At 40.0% G+C, this 23081-nt stretch overlaps 2 protein-coding genes across 20 annotated transcripts in view; one reads left to right on the forward strand and one right to left on the reverse strand.

The window, feature by feature from the left end:
• Positions 1 to 1604: 1604 nt before the first annotated feature.
• CBR4 (carbonyl reductase 4) lies at positions 1605 to 22471 on the forward strand. 15 transcript variants are annotated; one of them, XM_081021787.1, is made up of 10 exons: positions 4753 to 5011; positions 5266 to 5407; positions 6008 to 6128; positions 6806 to 6942; positions 8509 to 8643; positions 11836 to 11994; positions 12728 to 12798; positions 15536 to 15650; positions 17844 to 19224; positions 22309 to 22471. In XM_081021787.1, the coding sequence occupies exons 1-8, from the start codon at positions 4991 to 4993 to the stop codon at positions 15581 to 15583; spliced, it is 834 nt and encodes a 277-aa protein (XP_080877913.1). In that variant the 5' UTR covers positions 4753 to 4990; the 3' UTR covers positions 15584 to 15650; positions 17844 to 19224; positions 22309 to 22471. The 15 variants fall into 15 exon arrangements, with proteins under 15 accessions (XP_080877917.1, XP_080877918.1, XP_080877916.1 ...); XM_081021789.1 differs by having other exon boundaries at positions 4754 to 5011; positions 15536 to 18283; positions 19148 to 19224; XM_081021791.1 differs by lacking the exon at positions 4753 to 5011 and adding an exon at positions 1605 to 2015 and having other exon boundaries at positions 15536 to 19224.
• PALLD (palladin, cytoskeletal associated protein) overlaps positions 19485 to 23081 on the reverse strand; it is a 224701-nt gene continuing 221104 nt past the window's right edge. For all 5 annotated transcript variants that reach the window (XM_081021668.1, XM_081021669.1, XM_081021670.1 and 2 more), the window contains 2 exons: positions 22943 to 23076; positions 19485 to 21429 (listed from right to left, as the gene is read on the reverse strand). In XM_081021668.1, coding sequence (XP_080877794.1) covers positions 21257 to 21429; positions 22943 to 23076 — 307 coding nt within the window. In that variant the 3' untranslated portion in view covers positions 19485 to 21256. The remainder of the gene's footprint in view (positions 21430 to 22942; positions 23077 to 23081) is intronic.

A 23081-nucleotide genomic window follows, 5' to 3' on the forward strand; every position in this document is an offset into this window, starting at 1 on the left:
GTATTAAACATTAGAACAATAATTTTTGTCTGCTAAATTGGCTTTGGATTGTGCAAAGTAATACCTACTGCATTGTGAAAAGCTGCAAAATAACATATTATTAAAGCTGCATTCTAGCCTCCACTATCCCTTTTCTTTTTTCTCAATTAGCACTTCTTTAAGAAATAAGGCAACATCTTTATTTTTACTGTGTAATCATTCGGTTCATGCAGGAAACATTGTTTCATGAATATCTTAACAGGTTCCTCAGTTTTCCATGCAAGGCTCCCAAGGACATGACAAGAGCACAATTAAACTGCAATTAAGTCATTTTGCTTAACTTTTTGCCTGCTGTCTAGCAAATATCCTGGGGTCTATTATTATTGCCCACAGCATTAGCAAATTAGCCATATCCTTTCCCAGCAGGGATTGAGTCTGTTCCTTGAAGTCATCTTGCTTCTGCTTCTTTCGCTTGAATGAAAGTTTCTTCTTACAGCCAAATTGTTTAAGTGCTCTGGCGGCAAAAAGCCCCACTGAAGTTGGCAGTTACTGGCGGGCTACTTATCAGATCACAGGAATGCATGATTCTTGGAACAAAATCAATGTTTGACGCATTATTCTGACACCTAGTGACAGTTCTTTAAACATCTGAATTGCTCCAATCGCTGTCAAATTTATAAAATCAGCAATATTCAGCTTTGGTATGATTGTTGCTGTGCCTCCATGTGGATGAACACAGGAAGATGCCTTATACCAAGTCAGACAATTGCTCCATCTATTTCAGTGTGGTTTTTGCTGCTGGACTACACTTTTAAGGTGTTTTAGACAGGGGTCTCTCACAGCCCTACCTGGAGACTGAACCAGTACTTACCAGTGAGTGGATCATCCAAGATCATATGGGTCACAAGTGGCCAGCACACCAGTCTACTCATGAACTCATTTTTTAAAGAGCTTTGTGTCAGGAGGAAATTTCACAGGTGTGCTTTCTTCCATGTCACTGCCGTGCTAATAAAAGAAATAGCACCAGCTCTTTAAAGATAAATTTGTGGGGTGGGGGGGTGGGGAGCAAGTTTGAAGTGTCTGCAGCTAGACTTGACTGTTTACAGTGGTTGGCTTGTTTGTGTGAAATCATTTGCGTGTTGACTTAAGTTTAAGCATGTTGTGAACCATCTTTGAGGGAGGATGGACAGTTTTTTGGAGAACAAATGATAATGGAAATGGAAATATCCCAAAGAGGATACAAGATTCTGTTAAATCTTCTTCACCCTGTCCTGTCCTTCAGGCAGGTTAAAGTACTTTTTAATTTGATTTATAATCATAAAATGGTGACCAAAGCAGCTTCATGTCTAAGTGGGGATATGATGAAAATAGGGACCCTCCGTTCCATGACGATATTTATATCCCGTCCATCCGACTGCGTTGCCCCAGCCACTCTGGACGGCTTCCAACAAAAACAAAAACAGGATAACACATTAAATATTAGCAAATTTCCCTATTAGATGTCTTCTAAAGGTTGTATAGTTACTTATCTCCTTGGTGGTGGTTGTTTTTTTTTTTTTGGGGGGGGGGAGTTGCATAACTGAAATCGCCTCTGTCCAAAGAGTCGACGCAGATGTATTTACATATTGCACTTTGCAACACAGTATATGCGCCGCTTTCGGGCAGTGGAAGGGAAGCGGGCGCCACGATAGCGGCCCAAGAGATGCGACAGTAGGAGCACATGGGAAATGATGCCTCCTGGGGCGAAGAAAGCAGGACAAGCCGCGGCTGCAGCGCCTAGTGGCTAACGCGCCTGTTTCCAAAGACACAGCGGCTGCCAATAGCCTAACCAGAGTCTGCAGCCGTCGAGTTCGGCCCTGAGAAACATCCCAGCACGCACTGCGAGAGAACGAACTACAACCCCCAGAGTACCCCTCTACGACGTATTCGGACCCCTAAGGATCATGAAGCGCGGTGCATGCTGGGAACGGTAGTTCACATTTGAAAGTGCAGACGCCTGACGGGTAGGCCTCCGTCCGCCCGAGCTCTGAGACAAGGTAAGGAAAGGCGGGAAGGCTCGCATCCCCGGCATAGCCCAGCTTAGACACCGAGTAAATCCCTTCACACGGTCGGGCAGGCCAGGGTTTTTTTCCCCCGCTGCCGCTTTCGGTAACCCTCGCTTCCAGGATTCCGCTGGATTTTGTTCGGTGCTGCTGCCCCCTCGCGGCGCGCTTGTGGCGTTAACCTTTCCCAAGCAGCCGTTGCTCCAGGCGTCGCAGCTGCGGCGACTCCGGCCCTTTTAATTGCTTTAGGCGCATGCGCATCTGTTCGCTATAAGCGCGTGCAGAGGGCGGCGTCGTGTGGTGGATCCGCGCTTTTGCTGCTAAGGAACAAGGGAGGAAAGTCGCCGCCGCTGCTTTGCGTGGCCGTTGGGAGGACGCTCCTTAACGCTTGGGGAGAAGGTTACCGCACCTCCCTCCAGGGGGAAACCTAGGGGGAGCGTTTTTCTATAAATTATTGTTGTTAAAATTTATTAAATTTATATAATGTGGATATAAATGACTGTTAGCTGCAGCTTGCAATTTACTGTCCAATGCACAGGTGCCAGAGGAAGGCGGGGAACTGTGGCAACTTGACTGTCCTGCTCTGTTTTTCTGGTGACGGGGTGTGAGGAGAAGTTTATTTTGGGGTGTCCATTTCACATCTTGTGTGAAGCTGTTTTAGGAGTTGGGAAAAGACTTGGTTCGTGGCTCTTATTTCCCATCGACTTAAGTGGGCCTTCCATTTCCTCCTCAAAATTGCAATTATTTGCTGCGGGAGAAGGTCTTAGTCGAGAACTTAAACTCTGAGGAAAGGTGCAGTCTTTCACAGGTCTGCTTAGAAGTAAATCCCATTGTGTTTAATGGGGATTTACTCCACAGAAGTACATAGGATGGTAGCTCAGCAACTCTCCCATACAACCTCTGCCCTTCCCCATTGGGAAAGAAATGCTGTTATTAACACTTAACCTGGGTTGAAGGGAAAGAGCAGTTTCCACATTTTGCAATAAGCAGCAAAATGCTTTTAAAGTATGTTTTAACCGTGGCACCTGCTTCAGTGGAGACTTTCACTGGTTATTACTTTTTCTCCCTTTAAATACATTAAGTGTGGTTTAATTTATTGTCATATTAAATAGGACTTGTTGCTTGGCAAAAATAAAGCCATTGATTTAAAATTTTCTTCATAACTTTTTGACAGTGGTTAGAACCTGAATATTTGCGAAAGTGATAGCTGTATATGTTTATATAGACACACCTCCCTCTGCCCTTTCTACAGTTATGCTGCTTTGTAGTGGCACCAAAGAATGTTAATTTATTTATGTAATCCATAAAACTTTACACTGCTTGATTGTAATAAAAAAGCACAAAGATAAAACAAGAAAATGAAAAAAAAATCACAATAGTATTTTAAAATATACAAAGGTTAAACTACTAAACAGACTATGTAGCTAGTGGTGATTTAGTAGACATGCCACATGGATTTGTATAACTTTGATTTAGCATCCACCTTCCCAGCCTCAAACTGATATGTGTTGTCTGATCTTTATGCTAACCCTTTTTTATTTCTCCAGACAATTTTTCATGTGACTGATATGTTTGGTTTAGAAACTTTGAAAAATTAAGTGAACAAAGAAGTTACTGCGCAGCTGAAAATCAGATTTTACTCTAGCACAAAACACAGGCATAGTTGGGTGTTTAAATATTCTCATTGATTTTCCATTTCCTATTTGTACAGGCACTTCACAAAAGAAATGCAAAAGGCTAAGCGTATGCAGGCAATGCCATAGAAATAGACTGTATCATACACGTCTCAGGCAGCATTTATCACTTCAAAGCAATTGCACTTCATATCCATTTCAGGACTAGTGTATGGGTGTGGTTACACTATGTTTACACTAAGGGAGGCTATGTCAATATGGTTATAAAGTAGTCTCCTTTAAGTGGCTTGCTGATTTGAACTTCAAGCACTTTAAGAGTATGAGAGGAGTGCAGGGCAGTGTTAACCACACACCTGGCACTGGTTTTGTAATTATGTAAGCAAAAACGTTTTTGAGTGACACAGGCAGGTGGGCATGAATGGAATGATTTGCTTCTGTGGCAAAGCTTGTCTGTCTTGTTAGCCTCTTATGCTTCCTTTAATACGTTGCTTGTAGGTGCACTGTGTGTGTGTATAGATAGATATAATATCTATCATCTATCTATCTGCTATATACATAAAGATCCTTAGGTCTGTCTGACAGATGTGTCAGAATCATTGAAGTATTTCCAGAACACCCAGAAATCTGAAATTGGGAAAAGATGCACACCAACACTTCTTAAATATTAATAAGGTCTGAAAACAGGGTACTTTAATTTATCACTATCAAAATAGAATATGAAGTGTGATGGCAACACATTGCAAGCCAGGGTGCAAATGAAGCAGTATGTTGGGCCAGACTTAGGTAAGGTAATAATGGGTCAAGTCACATTTCTGTGGGAGTTCACCAGTCCCTGTTTTAATAAAGGTAAAAGGTAAAGGTACCCCTGCCCATACGGGCCAGTCGTATCCGACTCTAGGGTTGTGCGCCCATCTCACTTAAGAGGCTGGGGGCCAGCGCTGTCTGAAGACACTTCCGGGTCACGTGGCCAGCGTGACGAAGCTGCTCTGGCGAGCCAGCACCAGCGCAGCACACGGAAACGCCGTTTACCTTCCCGCTATAAAGCGGTACCTATTTATCTGCTTGCACTTGGGGGGGGGGCTTTCGAACTGCTAGGTGGTCAGGAGCTGGGACCGAAAGACGGGAGCTCACCCCGCCGCGGGGATTCGAACCGCCGACCATGCGATTGGCAAGTCCTAGGCACTGAGGTTTTACCCACAGCGCCACCCGCGTCCCTGTTTTAATACTTGGAAGAAAAGGGTGACTTCGCTGGCAGCTGATAGTGCAAGAGTAATAGCCAATTTGCCTTCCAGAAGATACAGACTCCAACAGGCTTTGGAATGTACAGCCCTCCAGATGTTAGACTGCAACTCAATGGTCAGTGGTTAGGGATGGTGGGAATTGTAGGCCACAACATCTGTAGGGTGTATAAATTTGGCCACCCCTGTGATAGTACTGGCTAAAAGATAATAAAACCAATAATAAAAAATAATTGCAAAACCCCCTCTAGCATGTAAACATTCTGTACAATTTATGACCCTTCCATCTTTTCATGCCAGTATAATAAATGTAATGCCAACACACATTTTGTCCGTCTGTACTATCAATATTTTGTTAACTGTTCATTGAAGATGTCAGGGGTCTGTGCCATTTTTGGAGGATCTCGGGGAATTGGCCATGCTGTTGCCCAACTGCTAGCACAGAAAGGATATTGCCTGGCCATTATTGCCAGAAATCTGGATAGAGCTCAAACTACTGCAAAGAACTTGGGAGGTATGTATACCTTAGTGTTTTTGCAAAATGTGTTGAACTATTAAAGTAATACATGTGTGTTAAATAAAGTAGCATGATTATTTTACACTGAATTTGAATCTTGCAGATCTTATAGTACAACCCCTACATAATACAGTGGTACCTCGGGTTACATACGCTTCAGGTTACAGACTCCCCTAACCCAGAAATAGTTCCTCGGGTTAGGAACTTTGCTTCAGGATGAGAACAGAAATCGTGTTCAGGTGGCATGGCAGAAGCAGGAAGCCCCATTAGCTAAAGTGGTGCTTCAGGTTAAGAACAGTTTCAGGTTAAGAACGGACCTCTGGAACGAATTAAGTACTTAACCCGAGGTGCCACTGTATAGTATAAGATAAGGGTCTGGTTAATAGTTGATGAGTGACATGGGGAATTGTTGGTTCTTTGTAATGTAAAAATGTGTACTCTGTCAGTATCAGACTTCGTTTCCAATCATATAATTAGTATATTTTTTTCTAGGATCCACATGCTAGCTAACAGCTCTCTGTCTGTATTTATGATACGTGTAGTCTCTGAATGTTTTGAGAAAGTTTGTATCTTATTGCGGACTTTGTGCCAACACAGCAGGTCATCTAGCATTTAGATGCGATGTTTCCAAAGAAGAAGACATCCAAAATGTGTTTAAAGAAATGGAGACAAGTTTAGGTCAAATAAACTATCTGGTTAATGCTGCAGGTATCAACAGGTTAGTTTCCAATTTAAGCTTCTGTCAAAGGTACACTTTTGAAAATATCTAACATAAATAAATATACAGGTATAAAATAGTGTGGTTTATTTTGTTTTAGAGTTTAAAATCAAAGATTTAATTTGTATCTAAAAGTATGTGGAACAAATTTCATTAGATTGATTTGATATTCTTTGATTTAAGGTAGATGAATTAAAATATCATTATCGTAAAAGGACTGGTTCATTTGCTGCAGCCTTTATACTGATCAAAAACTGATTTTGGAGGGGCTCTTTATCTACCTTCATCTTGTTTAAACAATAGCATAATCAGTATTTTGGGTAAGCCTTTAGGGATTGTTATAATTCACTACAATTATAGGGTGACTTCTAGTGGGCAAAGGTGCATAGATAAAGCATTCTGGAGTATCCCTACTAATAAGACAAAGGTTGCCAATTGAGATTATTAATCCTTAATAAAACAACATAGGGTACTCAACTTCATAATGAACTCATTTAGTTTTGCACTTCAGTGTTTTTCTAGTTTAAAACAGTATATTATTATTATTAGCAAAGTGGCTGAAATTGTTAAAATTTTCAGTGTATTGTAATTAATTATGCTTGACTATATTGGCCTGTTTCTTTCATGACTCTAAACAATAGTATTTCTATTTTTCACTGTTATTTTTTTAATATTAGGGATGGCTTGTTGTTGCGAACCAAGGCTGATGATATGTTATCGCAGCTTCAGACCAATCTTTTGGGGACAATGTTGACATGCAAAGCTGCTGTGAAGGGTATGATTCAGCAGCAAGGTGGAGCTATTGTTAACGTAGGTGCGTCTGCCTAAACAAATATGATTATTTTCAATTGATACTAACTTTTCAATAATCAATGTATGGTATGTTACAAGTTCTCCTATATAAACACACGCAGTTGGAAGTTCTTACCAAAATTAACCACAGCACTTTTGGGGTCATTGGATTGGAGTCAAATGTGCCTTTTGCCTGCTGCTTTTACACCTCAGCCAAAAGCATTGTGCAGTCAGAGTGTAACAAAAACCAAATGTATTCTGCTTGTGTAAGATGCTCATACAGTAAGCCTTTTCCTCATTTTATAGAACTGCATATTCACTCCCACTGTTCTCTCAAAAAGCGTTTTCCAGCTTCTCTGAGGCTGCAGTCACACACACACACACACACACACACACACACACACACACTACCTGGGAATATGTCCTATTGAACTCAATGAGGATTAATTTTGAGTAGATATTCATAGCATGACTATGTAAAAAAAATAAAAGCTGCTTATGATGCAGTGGAATGTGGTGTCTGCATTTAGGGAAAACAAGAGGGGATATCTGTTCTACCTGCTTGCCTGCCAGACAACAGACCTCTCTGGAGTTGTGCCCATAAATGCAATTTGGAATTCATGGGTGCCCACTGGACATCCTAGATCAGGGATAGGGAATGCCTGGCCCTCCCTTGACCCAGTTCCTACAATCTAGTATGTTTGTGATATAGCTATATTTTATTCTTAGCTTTTTGTTGTAAGCATCTTTGGCAGCAGTGTAGAAGGTGGGTTACAAATAAAATAAATAATCAAATATTTTTAGGGAAATTCTGTGATTTATATTTATGTCTGAAAGAGTTATCCTCTTTTTCTAGAACCAAAGAGCTCCATAGGTAATGCCTAATGGTTTCACAACAGGCCTTGGGAAACATACTGGAAGTGACTGTATTTTTTAAAATGTTGATAAAATGAAATTTTTTTGCATGTAGATGGTTTTAAGACACAGAGTAGCAGGACGAGTTAAAAGTAGGAGAAATATTTGAGCCGCTCAGGCTCAGTTTAAATAGACTGACTTGATGCCAGGTTCATTTTATTTTGCATACAAGGAACAGATAAATATAAAACCATGTGAGGTAATACAGGGAAATGTCAGGGCTAACTTACACCATCTTTCCTCTTTAACCACTTCCTAACTAGATAATAACAATCATATTTATTCTAGTTGCAGACTTTTGTGAGTTCTCTGGCACCAGAGAGTACTGTACACTCACTGTCTGAGGGGACAGTGGGGCTTGCTGAGATGTGGGAAGAAATCAACCAGCTTGTCATCTGCTACTACTTCTGACCTTCTCCCTTTGCCCTATTGCAAGGGTTTGGGTTCTCACTTGTATTTTCATATGGCTGGGACTGTAACAGTATCTGTAATGCATTAAGTGCATGCTTGCTTTTCAGCATAAGGCCTTCATGTACATTAGGCAAAAAAGATAAGGCATTAAAAATATTTAATTAAAAGTTAACGATCAATACAGCTACTATTAAAAATGCCCAGTCCTGACTATAGTTTCTAAACTTTGGCTTTGTCTGTCTTTCCCTTTGGTTTATTTTAGGAAGTATCGTTGGGCTGAAGGGCAATTCTGGTCAGAGCGTATACAGTGCCAGCAAAGCAGGATTAGTTGGATTTTCACGCTCTCTTGCTAAAGAAATAGCAAGAAAGAACATTCGAGTCAACATGGTTGCTCCAGGTTAGTTTTTAGTTCAACTGTCACTTGTGAATCAGTACGTAAGATCAGATGCTTTTAGGTCCTTATATACTGAATTTAATGCACAATATTGATATCAGTCCGATAATTGCATCAGTTACATACTTAACAGGTAAAGCAACGGTGGGGAACCTTTCACCCTCCAGATGTTGTTGGACTCCAACGGGAGTTTTCCACCTGCCTTGCTCCACCCTCCAGCCCTTGGATCCCTAGGGGCCTTCAGAATGGTGCTGCTGCCACAGGCATTATGTCTGTGTGTGGTCATGAACTGGGTGGAAGACTGTGAGTCATAGGGATGGCGAGTGTGTGTGTGTATGTGAATCCAGCAGTGCTTAGTTTGTTTTTGATTGTTAAGTTGTTAATGTTGCTAGTATTGTTTTGTGGATTATTATTACTGCAATGCCTTGTGAGTTTTATAAAATGACTTCTCTTGTGGTTGTGCTGTTTAGCCTATTTTTTAAAGTTGTTTTGTTATTAGAGTTCTATAGACAGTGGTTGTTTTACTAATAATTTGTTAATTATTTTATACGGTTTATGTTGTGGTTGTGATGTTATTTATGGTGTGTAAGCTGCTTTGTGACTCATGTGAGTGAAAAGCTGCGAAGAAATAATAATAAAACATCTAGATAGGCTTGTCTAAATAAGAATGTCTTTAGCAAGTGCCAAAAAGAGTACAGTGAGGATGCCTGCATGATATCAATAGGCAGGGAGTTCCAAAGTGTAGGTGCTGCCGCACTAAAAATTTGAGTTGAGTAACACTTGAGTGAGGATATATGGGGTAAGACAATCTCATAGGTAAACTGGTGCCAAGCTGTTAAGATATTTATATACTAATAGTAACACCTTTAGCTTGGCCCAGTAGCAAATCAGCAGCCAGTGCAGTTCTCTGAGCATAGGTGTTCTATGCTGCTAAGTCCCTCTTTCAGCAGTTGTGTTGTAGCATTCTGGACTAACTGAAGTTTCTAGATCAGGTAAAAGGGAAGCCCTTCATAGAGTGCGTTGCATCAATCTAGTCATGAAGTAGCCAATTCATGAGCTACTTTGGCCAGGCTTTTCAGGTCCAGGAGTGGCTGAAGCCGACAAACCAAGTGGAGTTGGTAAAAGGCATTTTGAGCCAGTGATGCTACCCGAGTCTCCAATTACAGGGCTGGATCTGGAAGCTCGCCTAAACTGTAAACCTGCTCTTCAGGGGGAGTGTAACCATATCCAGGGTAGGCAATTGACCAGGTCCTTGGACATGGAAACTACATACTCATAGCGCCTCCGTCTTGTCAGGTTTCAAGCTCAGCTTGTTTTCCCTCATCCCAAGCAATAGCCCAGGGGCTGCACTGCCTCTCCTGATTCATACAGATACAGTTTTCAAACTGTTTTGCTTTAGTAAAAACATTTCTAAAAATTTCCTAAAACGTAACTGTGTGGTGACTGCACGACTGAACAGATGAATCATTATCTGCTTGGCAAAATACAAACAGCCTTAATACTTTTATGTATGTACACGTGCAGCAGGTGGAGTTCTTGCATTAACTCCTGTAGTTTACCTTGAACAACTCAGTTTGAGTGTGTCTCTACTAACCACAGCAAGATTTCGTTTTGAATATTAACACCTTTTGACATCTCAGCAAGCCTCTAGCAGCACACTAAGTAAAGTCCCTGGATGTGAGAATTTAACCTCCAACCTCAACCCAAGGCATTTCAAATGCACTGTCTCTCTTCATTTTATTCAATTCTGATGTTCTGTGATTTTATCCTGCTAAGGCTATCTGTGTAGGAATTGCTTTGTACAGTACTTATTTTATAGTGCAGTGCACCTTTCCATAACTGAAATGTTTCTGTCAGCTTGCAGAGACTGTAGTGGAAAGCATGGGCTGTAGTAGCCTAAATATGGAACCTTACCTTCTCTTTCACTCCAAACCTTAACTTGATGCAAGTTGGAAACAGATCTTGGACTTGTTTTCTGCCCATCATTAAATGTATAAGTTCATGTCTATAGTGGCCGAGCATGCAGTCATTTGAACACAGGATGTGCTTTTCACAGTAACGTAAAACCCTGGTTTGAATAAGAGAACTCCCAAAGATTCTGTGGACTATGCAAGGCTGAGATTGCTACTGCAGCCATCCAAACTCCATGTGTTATAAGATAGGGAACAGAAGTGGCACCTGAACCAGGCCCTCTGTATTCTTTAGTTTAAATAAGTTTAAACTGGCTTGGCTCGCACAGCATTTTAAATCACAGTTAAATATAGTTTAAAGGTGCACAGTGCTAAAACTGCAGGTACTTTGTTTCTCCCTCACTCTTGTTGCTGGTTTGTTGCCAAGAACTAAACCAGGGTTTGACTTAACCATTACAGCTGAACCCAGGCTTGGGGGTTGTTTCCCTCCAAACAAACCACAAGCTGTATGAAGGCTTGCTGTCAGGTTACCGCCCATGGATGGTTTGGGGAAAACCAGCCATAGGCCTGGGTTTTGATGTAATGCTAAGCCAAACCATGGTTTATCTCCCAGCAATGCAGCAGAAGTATGGGAGGAGTTAAGTGGCATGCAACAGCATGCTTTAAACAATAGCTAAGTTGGTTAGATATAGTTTTAGAGGTACACCTCATTGAAATCAGTAGTGGGACTTAATGTGAAACAAACATGGTTAGAATGGGGCTATATATGTAAGAATTTGGATGTGTAAAATTTGTCACAGTTTCTGGACTGCTGTTTCCAGTTTCAAGAAGTTTTAGATAAGTTTGAATACACAAATATTTCTTTCCTTAAATGGCTTTTTTAGTTGTGCAACTATGCTTTGCATTTTGACAGACTCTTGAGCTCAGGAAACTACCGTATTTTTTGCTCTATAAGACTCACTTTTTCCCTCCTAAAAAGTAAGGGGAAATGTGTGTGCATCTTATGGAGCGAATGCAGGCTGCGCAGCTATCCCAGAAGCCAGAACAGCAAGAGGGATTGCTGCTTTCACTGCGCAGTGATCCCTCTTGCTGTTCTGGCTTCTGAGATTCAGAATTTTTTCTTTCTTGTTTTCCTCCTCCAAAAACTAGGTGCGTCTTGTGGTCTGGGGCGTCTTATAGAGCAAAAAATATGGTACATAGTTGTGATGATAGTAGTTTTATCAGGATTTGACTAGGTCTTATTTCATAAACATATTTTCTCTCCCCCCCCCCCCCCAAATGTTAGGCTTTATTCACACAGATATGACAACACACTTGAAAGAAGAGCAGTTGAAGAAAATTATTCCCCTTGGACGATTTGGGGAGCCTCAAGAAGTTGCCAAAGCTGTTGCATTTCTTCTGGAGTCTCCGTATGTAACAGGCCAAGTTCTAGTTATTGATGGAGGTTTGCAACTTTTGTTTTAAAAGCCATGATAGCATAGTCAGTGAGTGTGGGAAAACATATTCAGCAGTTGAAAGTCCCAAGAAGTGGTTTCAGGTGATACTTCTTTTGTTAGTATTTTAAATTAAAGTAGTATAAATTTGTAGTTAGTATGACAAACTTCAAATCATATGCTTGCTTGTCTGTTTGCCTCAGGTAAATAAGCAAATTATGTGTGACACCAGAATTTTTTTTGGGGGGGGGTAGATGATTCAGGGTCCCATTTTTGTTCTTTGTGTATACAGTTGTGCCCCGCAAGACGAATGCCTCGCAAGACGGAAAATCCCCTAGACGAAAGGGTTTTCCGTTTTTCAATGCGCTTCGCAGGACGAATTTCCCTATGGGCTTGCTTCGCAAGACGAAAATGTCTTGCGAGTCTTGAGATTTTTTTCCGCTTTCCCCCCCCCCTTTTTCTAAGCCGCTAAGCCTTTAATAGCCTTTTAGCAGCTAAGCCGCTAAGCCTTTAATAGCCGCTAAACCGCTAATAGCGCTAATCCGCTAAGCCGCTAATAGGGTTGCTTCGCAAGACGAAAAAACCGCTAGACGAAGATACTTGCGGAACGGATTAATTTCGTCTTGCGAGACACCACTGTATATTGAAATGAAATTATCTGGTTTTTTTAAACAACAACAACAACAACAACAGTGCTACATGTTACCAAATACACTGATTGTGACATAGACCTTGCTTCATCAGATTTGTTCTTTCTGCATAGAAAGCTTAATGCAGCTCTCCTTCCAAAAGTTGGTCTATTTTTAGTTCATTCTGTAAGTAAAGTATGATCTTTTTCATAGTTTATGTTGGAAAACTTTGGTGTTCTACTTGGAGACGCAAAGGAAACTGATGATAAACTGCTTAGGAATGTTGAATGCTTGGTTATATAGGGCACACTCCATGCATATTTATTTTGTTTCTCCTATGAAGTGGTTGCTAACAAAGAATACAATATGCTGAACTTCATAACCTTAGGTTTCTTAAATAAAACACTAATTTTCAAAGGTTTTTTCCATTCATTCAAAGTACTTGAAATGGTGAAAAATTATTATTTAGATGTGACATTTTCAAGTCTCCTACTCGAAGCATAAATATTTGTTTTTTCTATCACTTTAGAAAGGGCTATATATATATATAATCACTTCATACATTAAAAGCTATCTAGTCTATATTCTTATTCTGGATGCTTTATGGCTCTTTGGCACCAATATACCTCTTTATCACAAACAAATATTTTGTGTCTACTACAGTATCTGGATAACAGAAAAGTTCAACTGTATGCTATATTGTTACGTGCCACCCTTAACTCCGAACATTGTGATATTCTGGGGGGTTGCAGGTGCGCTTTAACGCAGGGTTTGTTTTTCCTGTGGGACAATAAGGCACAGTGGAAACTAGTGTCTTTATGATATTTGGTGTATTTGCACATGAAAAACCTGCAGCCTAGATGGAGGGGCTCACAGTATTGGCACCCCAAAAGGTCATTGCTTCTTCCATAGTCTTGCATTCAAATGAACAGCAACCATCATGTTTTGCCTCCTCCTCTAGCTTATGTCCTTGCTAACGCCTAACTTTCCTTCTGTACTCTAAACTCTCCTAAAACACCGGCCTTGTCTTTTAAGCTAACTCAGTTGAGAGAGGGAGGAAACCCACACATGCAAATGTAATTAGCCTTTCCCTCCTTTGTGTCGTTTAAATGGTTCATCCCTAGGCTAACGCCTCAGAAGGAAATTACCTGTAATAATTAGCTTTTACACTTGGCTTAATTAAAGGATTAAAGGTCTGGCATACACCTTAAATGCACACTTGAGTCTAGCTATCATGTCCTAGGAAATCAGCTTTGACACCCCAAACCTTAATTGAATTCTAGTGCTAATTTGGTCCAGAATTTAGGTGGTCCTGCATTCCAGATTCATGAAAGTACATGAATTTTCCTACTATTTTTTTATTTGCACAATTATCTAGCTTAAAAATGTGAAATCTTATTAGAAAAACTCAATGAGGAGAACTTTTAATAGGAAAAATACTTATCTCTTTGTTAGATTTATTTAGTTATAATGCCTGCAAACCAGGAAGGGATAATATTAAGGGCTGTTTCCCCTTCTTATTGTTCAAATCCATTAAAACCTTCCCCCCCTTCCATAGAATCCAAGAAATCATGCTTAATATTGTAAAATCCCAAAATTTAATGTATCTGTGCCAACTAAGGCTGTTGCAAGTAGGAGTTCAACAACTGGAGAGTGCCATGTTGATTATTATTTCTCTAAACTTCTCTATTCCAAAATAATTTAGATATTCCATAAATTTTCCTTGTAATTACTTGCCATAGCCCTGTCCATTCCACGTTCCCAACCATTAGATCCAGGGGTGCCAACTTGAATAAAATATTGGGGGGCAGGTAAGTCCCGTCCTGCATAATTGATCACAAGATGCGGCACACACACACTATTTGAATGGCAAGGCCCATAAACTTTGGGGGCCCCCAGGCTCCTCAGATATTTTACTGGGGGGCAAAAGGAATCTCAGGTCCTAGGAGTTGGCTCCTGTGATTAGGTCTGTTTGTATTATAAATCCTAAATAATCTGACAGAGATTAAGAACCAGGTTGTCCACATCTTATTAAGGTTTGAAGGGTCATGCATTTGTTGATATTTAACCAGATATATTTCTAAATGTCATCAGAAGTATATTTTCTAGTCATTACTTCTCATTCCTGGAATAACTGATTTGGCTTGTTGTTGTTATCAGTTGCTTTATACAATAAAAGTCTCAAAATGATTTGACAGAATAAAATAGAGCACATTAAAACAGTATGAAACCAGAAAAATGGGGGGAGGGGGAATGACAATACAAAATGTATAAAATGCTCATTCAGCAACATCTTAATAAGGACCAAGTCCTAACTGCTCCACTAAAAGATGAGCACCACTGTAGAAAGCAGCTTTAAGTAAACAGGGTAAACAGCAAGGTCTTAGCCTGAAAAGATGGTGCCAGACAACTACCTCTTGTGAGAGCATTGCACAGACGGGGTGAAACCACTGAAAAGTCCCATTCCTGTGTGGCCACCTTCCACATCTCCCTCAGGAACACACAGAAGGGTCTCTGATGAAGACTGCTGGGTCCAGTCCGGTCCTTGAAAATACTATAAATTACTTTGGTTTCTCCCAAATTAGTTTTTCAGAGTCATTTAAACTGCCTTTGTTCATTTCAGCTTACTAACCAATAGTTTAAAATGTCTTCTGTTTTAAAGTACTCAAATAATACTAATTTTGCATCTCCCAATCCATTCCTCATTTGTGTTAAATATGCAATCTGATTATTCTGTATCCAAGCTGCCAAATTTAAATAGTTTGTGGGCTACCCCCCCCCCCAAAGCAAGCTGTCAGTTTAGGCCTGTAATTAAAATTGGCAGAAATATAAGCATAGAATAAAAATGCAAACAAAACTATTCAGGTCTTCTATATATCTTAAAATGTAGTCTGGAAGTACTATATAATTGATTTTCTTGTAGGATCAGCCCAGTAATCAAAGGTGGAAGCAAGTTTACTTTCATGTTTAGAAAAATGACATATTCACTGACATCTGGGGTGTGAGCATACAAACAGATCTCTTTTTCACCTCTTGAGGTCAGTATAATTTAAGGAATAATAGTTCATTAGGGTTAGTTAGGTAATAGTACAAAGAACCACATATATATTTCTAGCCATTTAAGTTTGGCTTGTGTGCAGAGCTAATTTAATGCTGTTTTTCATTTTGTTAGAATTGCTACATTCTTAAAATCCCAATTTTAAATAACAGGTTTATATTATTTGTGTACATAAATTCCCATTTATACATATGGTTCAGTTTCATAGTTGAAAATGAGTGTGCATGGCTTCTTATCTCTCTATAAACAGTTATTTCATGAAATTTATGTTTGGCTTATCTCTTTGCTTAATTATGGTCAGAGTTGGCAAAACATTGTAATACATGACAGCAATAATCATTTATGTTTTACAAAGAGTTCAATGCAAGGTAATTGTATCTAACAAAAGATGGCAATATTCACAAACAAATAGAGAACTAGGATACACTTTCACTGATCTTAAGGAAGCCATAAGTAAACCAGAAAATTCAGAAGGGGGCTGTAGCAGAATTAAATTAATCAAGAAGGTAAACTGTTCATTTGGGTGTGAATAGAGACCACATTTTTCTTTCTCACTACAGAAGTTAACCCGGCATTGCCAAGCTGATTGTTTTACCACCTATTACTGCTGTTACCAAGGAACATTGTGCTTATTTTTAAGACATTAGCTGCTATTACTATTATTATTGATTACCAGCCCTTCACCCAGGGCAGGTTGCAACATTAAAACACAATATTAAAAACAGTTTAAAACCATTTACTGAATTATTGGAAATTGAATAACAATTGAATATGTCAAATAATATCTGAATTATTGCTATCTACACTTCCTGCAGGGACGCAGGTGGCGCTGTGGGTTAAACCACAGAGCCTAGGATTTGCCGATCAGAAGGTCGGCGGTTCGAATCCCCGTGACGGGGTGAGCTCCCATTGCTCGGTCCCTGCTCCTGCCAACCTAGCAGTTCGAAAGCACAAAGTACAAGTAGATAAATAGGTACTGCTCCGGCAGGAAGATAAACGGCATTTCTGTATGCGGTTCCGGTTCGCCAGAAGCAGCTTAGTCATGCTGGCCACATGACCCGGAAGCTGTACGCCGGCTCCCTCGGCCAATAAAGCGAGATGAGCGTCGCAACCCCAGAGTCGGTCACGACTGGATCTAATGGTCAGGGGTCCCTTTACCTTTACCTTTACACTTCCTGCATGTTATTTCCCACTGACCCCAAAACTTAGTTCTTCTGTCCTCCTTACAGTCATGTCTAATTATCTGAAACTGAGGATTACATTTCATGTATGTTATGTAGTGGTAGACTCTAGTCCATGAAAAATTGTGCCATAGTAAACAAACTTTAGTTTTGGAAATGTCACCAGACTCTCTCTTGCTTATATATCGTTGAATCCAAGAGTACCTTAGTTGTGGAGAAAAGGCTTCACCTATGGTGGCAGTATCTTCTAAAAACTCAGGATGGTTTGGCCTTCCAGTGGTTGTGGCAGGACAGCTACAGGCCATAAAACATCATTGTGTTTAGACATGGGCCTCAAGCACTAAAGGTGCCTTCTCTTTTTCATCATGCCATGCCATGATGCCATTGCAACTTTTTGTAGTTGTGCAAAAATGAAAATAAAATCTGCTGAAGTAAATAAGTGAATTTAAATGTAGTCAATAAGCTGAAACTGAATGACAATTAATTACAAATTGATATAATTATTTAAAAATGCTTAGAGATCCTACTAACTTTAACAGTATTTGGAATTTATCAAATTTAGAAAGCAGCTTTCCCACATTGAGTGTCGTGCTTCACATGCTCTTTAATTGTGCCAGACTGACTAGGCCCTTCAATTTCTGACAGCTGAAAATAAATGTCTAATAAATACTTCTGTGAGCATTTGTTTAGCTGTCACAATAATATTGTTTCCAAGAAAATGAGTTATTTGTTCATGCTAAATCTTGCTTAAAATGTTTGCGCTCCACTACTCCTACTGCTATAATAGTAAATACCTCCTTCCACTCTGAAAATTTACTAGATTGTAACTGCATCATCAGATGAATTGATGGACCCCGGCACATTTTAAAGGTTGATAAATAGGCGTCTGTATAATAATTTGGGATAGATATATTTATGGAGTACTTTCTCCATGAGTCAGCAGGGCAGAGATGACTGTGAAATGCAATTACCTTTTCCATTTCTTTTTCCAGTTTTCTTCTACTTTGCCATCCCACATGTTTTCCTCTATTTGTATCACACAGGCTTTTCTGCATTTGTTAAACCATCATGCTCTCAATCTAATAGTGTGCTGAAGTATTTGTTTTTATAGCAACAGCTTTTTTAAAAGGCAAGCAAGGCTGTTATTTTATATTTGAGGCATGAGTTACCTCTGCTGTGATCATGAATGTATTGAGCGAATACATCTGTTTTCTTCTACTGTTTGACAAGCAAAATGTTCCTATAAATTATTGGTTAGCTCTTATGACACACCAGTAATAAAATTAACCACAAGGAGAAATCATCGTAAGGAGAAAACATTCCAATCCCTCTGAAGTTACTCTGCTGTCAAAAGCTATCTCAGTTTTGCTTACAAAACCATATTCAAGCCTGAAGGAAGCACGATTCCTCTCATTTCACCTACATGGAGCAGGTAGGATGCATTTCCTTTTTTTACTTACTCCCAGGGCTGTTGCGGGTGAATCAGTATAAAGTTTATCAGTTCTTTTAAGCAACTAATTTTAAACTTGAATGCTGTTTTCTCCTAAACAACTTGCTTCTCTAGAGATGCAAACTGATGGTAGAAGAAATTATGCGAGGTTTGCTCATTTTGAACTTGAGAAGAAGTTCTAGCTTGTTCTTAATTCTTAATATTCAGCTACTTTATGTTGTTTAGGCTGATGTGTCAAGATACCTAATCTTTGAATTGGGTCTAATCTATGCTGCTTCATCCTAAACCTGAGCTGTAGTAGTAGTACTTGTGAGTTGTATCCAGTAGTGGTTCTGTGCTAGTGGAAGAACTTCCTTAAGGCAGGGCCCCTAAATTTTGCTGATCCCTCCTATCCAAATCAGTGCAGCACCCTGTGCCTCCCTCCAAACGTCTCTGGAACGACCTGGAACATGTCAGAGAGCAGTAAGTGAGAGAAGTGAAATGTGCTAGTAGAAGTACTTTCTCTTGCACAAAGCCACTATTGGGGGCGATTAGAGCAGGTCCAACAGAGGCATCCAAAGCCCTGCTTGTTTCATTTGTGCTACATTAGTTTCAATTATTGCAGCCTAAGGATGTGGTCAAACCTGCTACTCTGGGCCTCAGAGAGTTAAGCTGGCCAGGGACTGGCTTCCTTTTTGTTTGAATTTATAACTTTATTCTAACAAGACTCCCACTTTGGTCCTGAGACAGGCTCTGCATGTGGGTGAAATGAAGACTGAAGGGTTTTTCACTGTATTTGTCAGTGGTGACATAGTGTCTGCCCTGTTGGATCTCATGCATTGTTTGGGGTTTCCTCTCCTTTCGTAGGCCCCAGAACCAAGCAAGCCCCTTTCCTCCCAGCATTCTACATGTTAGAGGCAGAAGATCACAAATGCATCTTTCAGGTAAGAGCTCCCATTTGTCAATATGACTTACTTGCCATAATCCAGGCAATGGGGAAAGTGGCCCAGATGTCAGGAGAAGTTGATTTCAGTGGGGTTGGCTTAAAAAAATACATAATACTAGGCTGTACCTATGAAGTGGGATCCTAAGGATGTAAATCAGAAGCCTACTGGAGTTCAATGGGCTTTACTTCCCACAAGTTTGTAGGAGTGTACCCAGTTTTATTTTTGATGTCTTAAGTCTATGACCCAGAAAAAAACAATTATTAACTTGTGTAATATTTATTGATGTTAAACCCACATGATATCAGCACAACAATCCAAAGTAGTATGATTGTACATTTTTTTTATAAATACAAATAAAAAGAAGCAAAATGCTACTAGTGAAGCTAAACAAATATAGATTAGCGAGTCACATTTGAGAAAAGTTTGGTAAATGAATGATAGGACAGTTTTATATGACAGATTGTGTATGACAGTACAGATATGTAAGAAATGCTTATAACAAGCTGTAACCACTTGCAGCAGTTTGCATAGAAAAATAACTATTTTCTGTGCTAAGAGTTTATTAGCCGCTAAAAAAAACCTGGTTTGTGTACTTAACATGGGTGTAAAGCAATACATGTATAGCAGTAATGCAAAATATATGGTGTGGTACATACAAAACTTCTCTTAAAAAGTACTGCACTTGAATAACTGAGTTGAGATAAAAGAGTCAACATTTTTATTATAAATAAAGTACTATAAACGTGCTTTGATAAGGAATACAGTGTTTTCCTTTTGTAGCAAAGTACTCTTGTACCATCAAACCACATCTTTTTTTCCTGCCAGACTCAACTGAACTCTTAAATTGATTTTGAATGTTAAATGGCTTAATGCCTAAGTGAAGTCCAGTTAGATGCAGAACTAGTCTACATTCTGGAAGTTTGACCATTTTTACTTTCTTCACGAAGTCTCAGTCTTAGGCAGGGCTATTATTCATTGCTGCAGTAAGCAATAACACAAAATTGTAACATCTAGTACACATGCATGCAGTGTTTAAAATATAACACCATTTTCTTTATCATCATTCTGCATTCCCTCCTATTTACTAATCTATTCTCTGTGGTGTGCTTATCATTCAAACTCTTGCAGACTCACTCCTTTCCCCACGTACTCTATACTCATCACTTTTGTCATGGTGTTCTGGTCAAGCAAATCTCCAGTATGATGATGATGATTTAAAGCATTTGGGTAACCATGGAATTTCAAAGAGATGAAGTGCAATGTTTTCTCAAGACGCTTTCATTCTGAGAAACGTCTGTCCTACTGCCCCCGTCCTGTCCTGTCCCACTTACAAATTTTAATACTGTAAAATAATCCCATCCCATAATGTCCAGATTTTAAGTTATTTTTTGACTTAGTCTGGCAGTACAGTTTTAAGTCAGCCACTTCTTGCCAGAAAACAAAGCTTGCTTGCCTATCCTAAGTTTCTTTAAGCAAGCAGCCTCCTTTCCCTTGAGAATAGAAAACCATTTACAGAGATATTAATTTCATTTAGATGTCTCTTCCTTTCCCCCTTCCATCAGTATATTGCACATTTTTTATGCTGTTAATCAGAATGTGTTGCTGATACACTTGCTGCTGTGTTGTAGCTTTAAAAAATAACTAGCATTATTCATTACGAGTTATAGCACCTACAACTTGCAAAAGGCACTTGGTGATAAGTTCTGCAGTGTGCTTGCTTCTGAAAAATCTCATTCACTTCAGCATTTGGCATTTGTGAATAGGGTTATTTAAAAACAGTGCTACCCCCATAGTAATGAAACAGTTATGGTGAAGGTGATGTTCATGTGTAGGGGCTGTACATTTCCATTGAATAATCACTACTTTAAATTGTAACAACGAGCAAGAAATACATGATTAAGGTGTTCTTTATCTTTTGCACACAATGGTGTTTGCCTTTCACATAAAGTGGCATAAATTATCATTGGTCAAGACAATGGCTTTCAGTGTTTTCACTTTGAAAGGAAATGGTAGGCCTGATAGCCAAGATTTACAGATCATCACTTTCTACCAATCCAGATTGTAGTGTCAGGTGTCCTGGGTTTGCTTCTGGCTGAAACGCAGCTTTGATGTCTAGTCCTTGGTCAGAAAGTGCTGCATATCGACTAGCTGAGGGACGCACCTTCTTTGGTTTGGTGGTCTGGGGCTGTTGCTGCCACTGAGCTGCAGAAAGGGAAGGAGGAAACAGTTTGCTGCTGTAACATAAGCACCACAAATGGAAAATTTAACAGCTTGTTAGCCCTGGTTAAGAGGGAATTCCTCCAGCAACATATTACAGTGGTACCTTGGGTTACATACGCTTCAGGATACATACGCTTCAGGTTACAGACGCCACTAACCCAGAAATAGTACCTCGGGTTAAGAACTTTGCTTCAGGATGAGAACGGCAGCGGGAGACCCCATTAGCTAAGGTGGTGCTTCAGGTTAAGAACAGTTTCAGGTTAAGAACGAACCTCCAGAATGAATTAAGTACGTAACCTGAGGTACCACTGTATAGGAAATCTCCTTCACTCAATATTTCTCCTTAGTCATAAACTCATGCTTTGAGAACATTTAAGCCTGGATGGATTAGCCTGTAAAAGGAACCAGGAGGGCTTAAAACCCCAGAGAGCTACTACCACTCAGTGTTGACCAGCCTTTCTCAACCTGGTGCCTGTTGGATAGTTTTAGACTACAACTCCCATCAAACCCAGCCACCATGACCAATGATGATGGGAGCTGTAGTCAAAAACACTGGAGGGCAACTAGGTTGGAGAAGGCTACTGCAGACAATACTGAGCAAGATGGATCACTGGTTTCACCTAGTATAAGGCTGATTCCTATGTTTCTAACCTTCCTATGTACAACCATGGCTAGTAGTTCCACCAGCTGAAGCTTATAAACTTTAGAGAAATAATATGTAGAGGAGCATGCTTTCATCCATTTTCTGAAAACCACATGGCACACAAGGTACTCATCTCTGGCAACTCATCTTTTCCCCTCTTCCATTCTGTACCACTGGACCTTCTCTCTGATGAATTTCCTTCCTCTGCTTTCTTCCAGTTGCACAGATCTTGGTGAACTTGGCAACAGGATATGGGATTCACTCCAGGCAGTTCAGACACTAGATGCTTTCCCAACTGCGTGCAGCAGTGAGTGCATTGATTTGATATGCCACTTATTCACACCTTACTTTGTTCTTCGGTTCACAACATGATTTTTTTTTTTTTAATGTACAACTTAGCTATGAGATAGTCTTATCCCCAGGTAGTCAATGAAGCATGTCTGGATGGTTGCCATCTTTAATTACAAATCCACAGATATGCCGTGGACTGGAAAAACATGCACACCTCTGAACCTAGGGAAAGTGGAAGCAACACAGAGCATTCTTCCAACCCCACCTGCAAATTTGAATATACGTGTGGAATAGGCTGTTAGGAACATTGGTTTGGTATTTCCCACATGGGCTGCAAAACTAGAGAGCTCCTACATTGTATAGACCTAACTTAAAGTACAATAATCATGGTCTATGGCTTTCAATAGAGCTAGGATGAGGAACTTGTGGCACTCCAGATGTTGGACTCCCCAACACTGCCCAAGCTGGCTGGGGCTGATGGAAGTCCAGGAACATCTGGAGGGCTACAGGTCCCCATCTATGACAGTGTATTGCTGTTCTACAGGGAGCAGCTAAACTTACTATAGACATCCAGCCTTGCTGTGCAGGACACAATCCCAGCCTCATTCTTTGCTGACACAGTGTACCAACCAGCATCTTCTTTTGTAGCTCCCTGAACAAGCAGGCAGATATAGCCATGGTTATCCTGGTGCATGCTGAA

Source organism: Podarcis pityusensis, assembly GCF_964106645.2.
Source record: "Podarcis pityusensis genome assembly, chromosome: 9".
NCBI classification, from domain to species: Eukaryota; Metazoa; Chordata; class Lepidosauria; order Squamata; family Lacertidae; genus Podarcis; species Podarcis pityusensis.

What these genes read in the sequence shown, in the direction of transcription:
- CBR4 (XM_081021787.1), top strand. Translation starts at nt 4,991, where the DNA reads ATGTTAGACTGCAACTCAATG. An exon ending in TGTTAGACTGCAACTCAATG is followed by an intron (nt 5,012 to 5,265) that starts GTCAGTGGTTAG and finishes TGTTCATTGAAG; the next exon opens with ATGTCAGGGGTCTGTGCCAT. An exon ending in AGTCAACATGGTTGCTCCAG is followed by an intron (nt 8,644 to 11,835) that starts GTTAGTTTTTAG and finishes CCCAAATGTTAG; the next exon opens with GCTTTATTCACACAGATATG.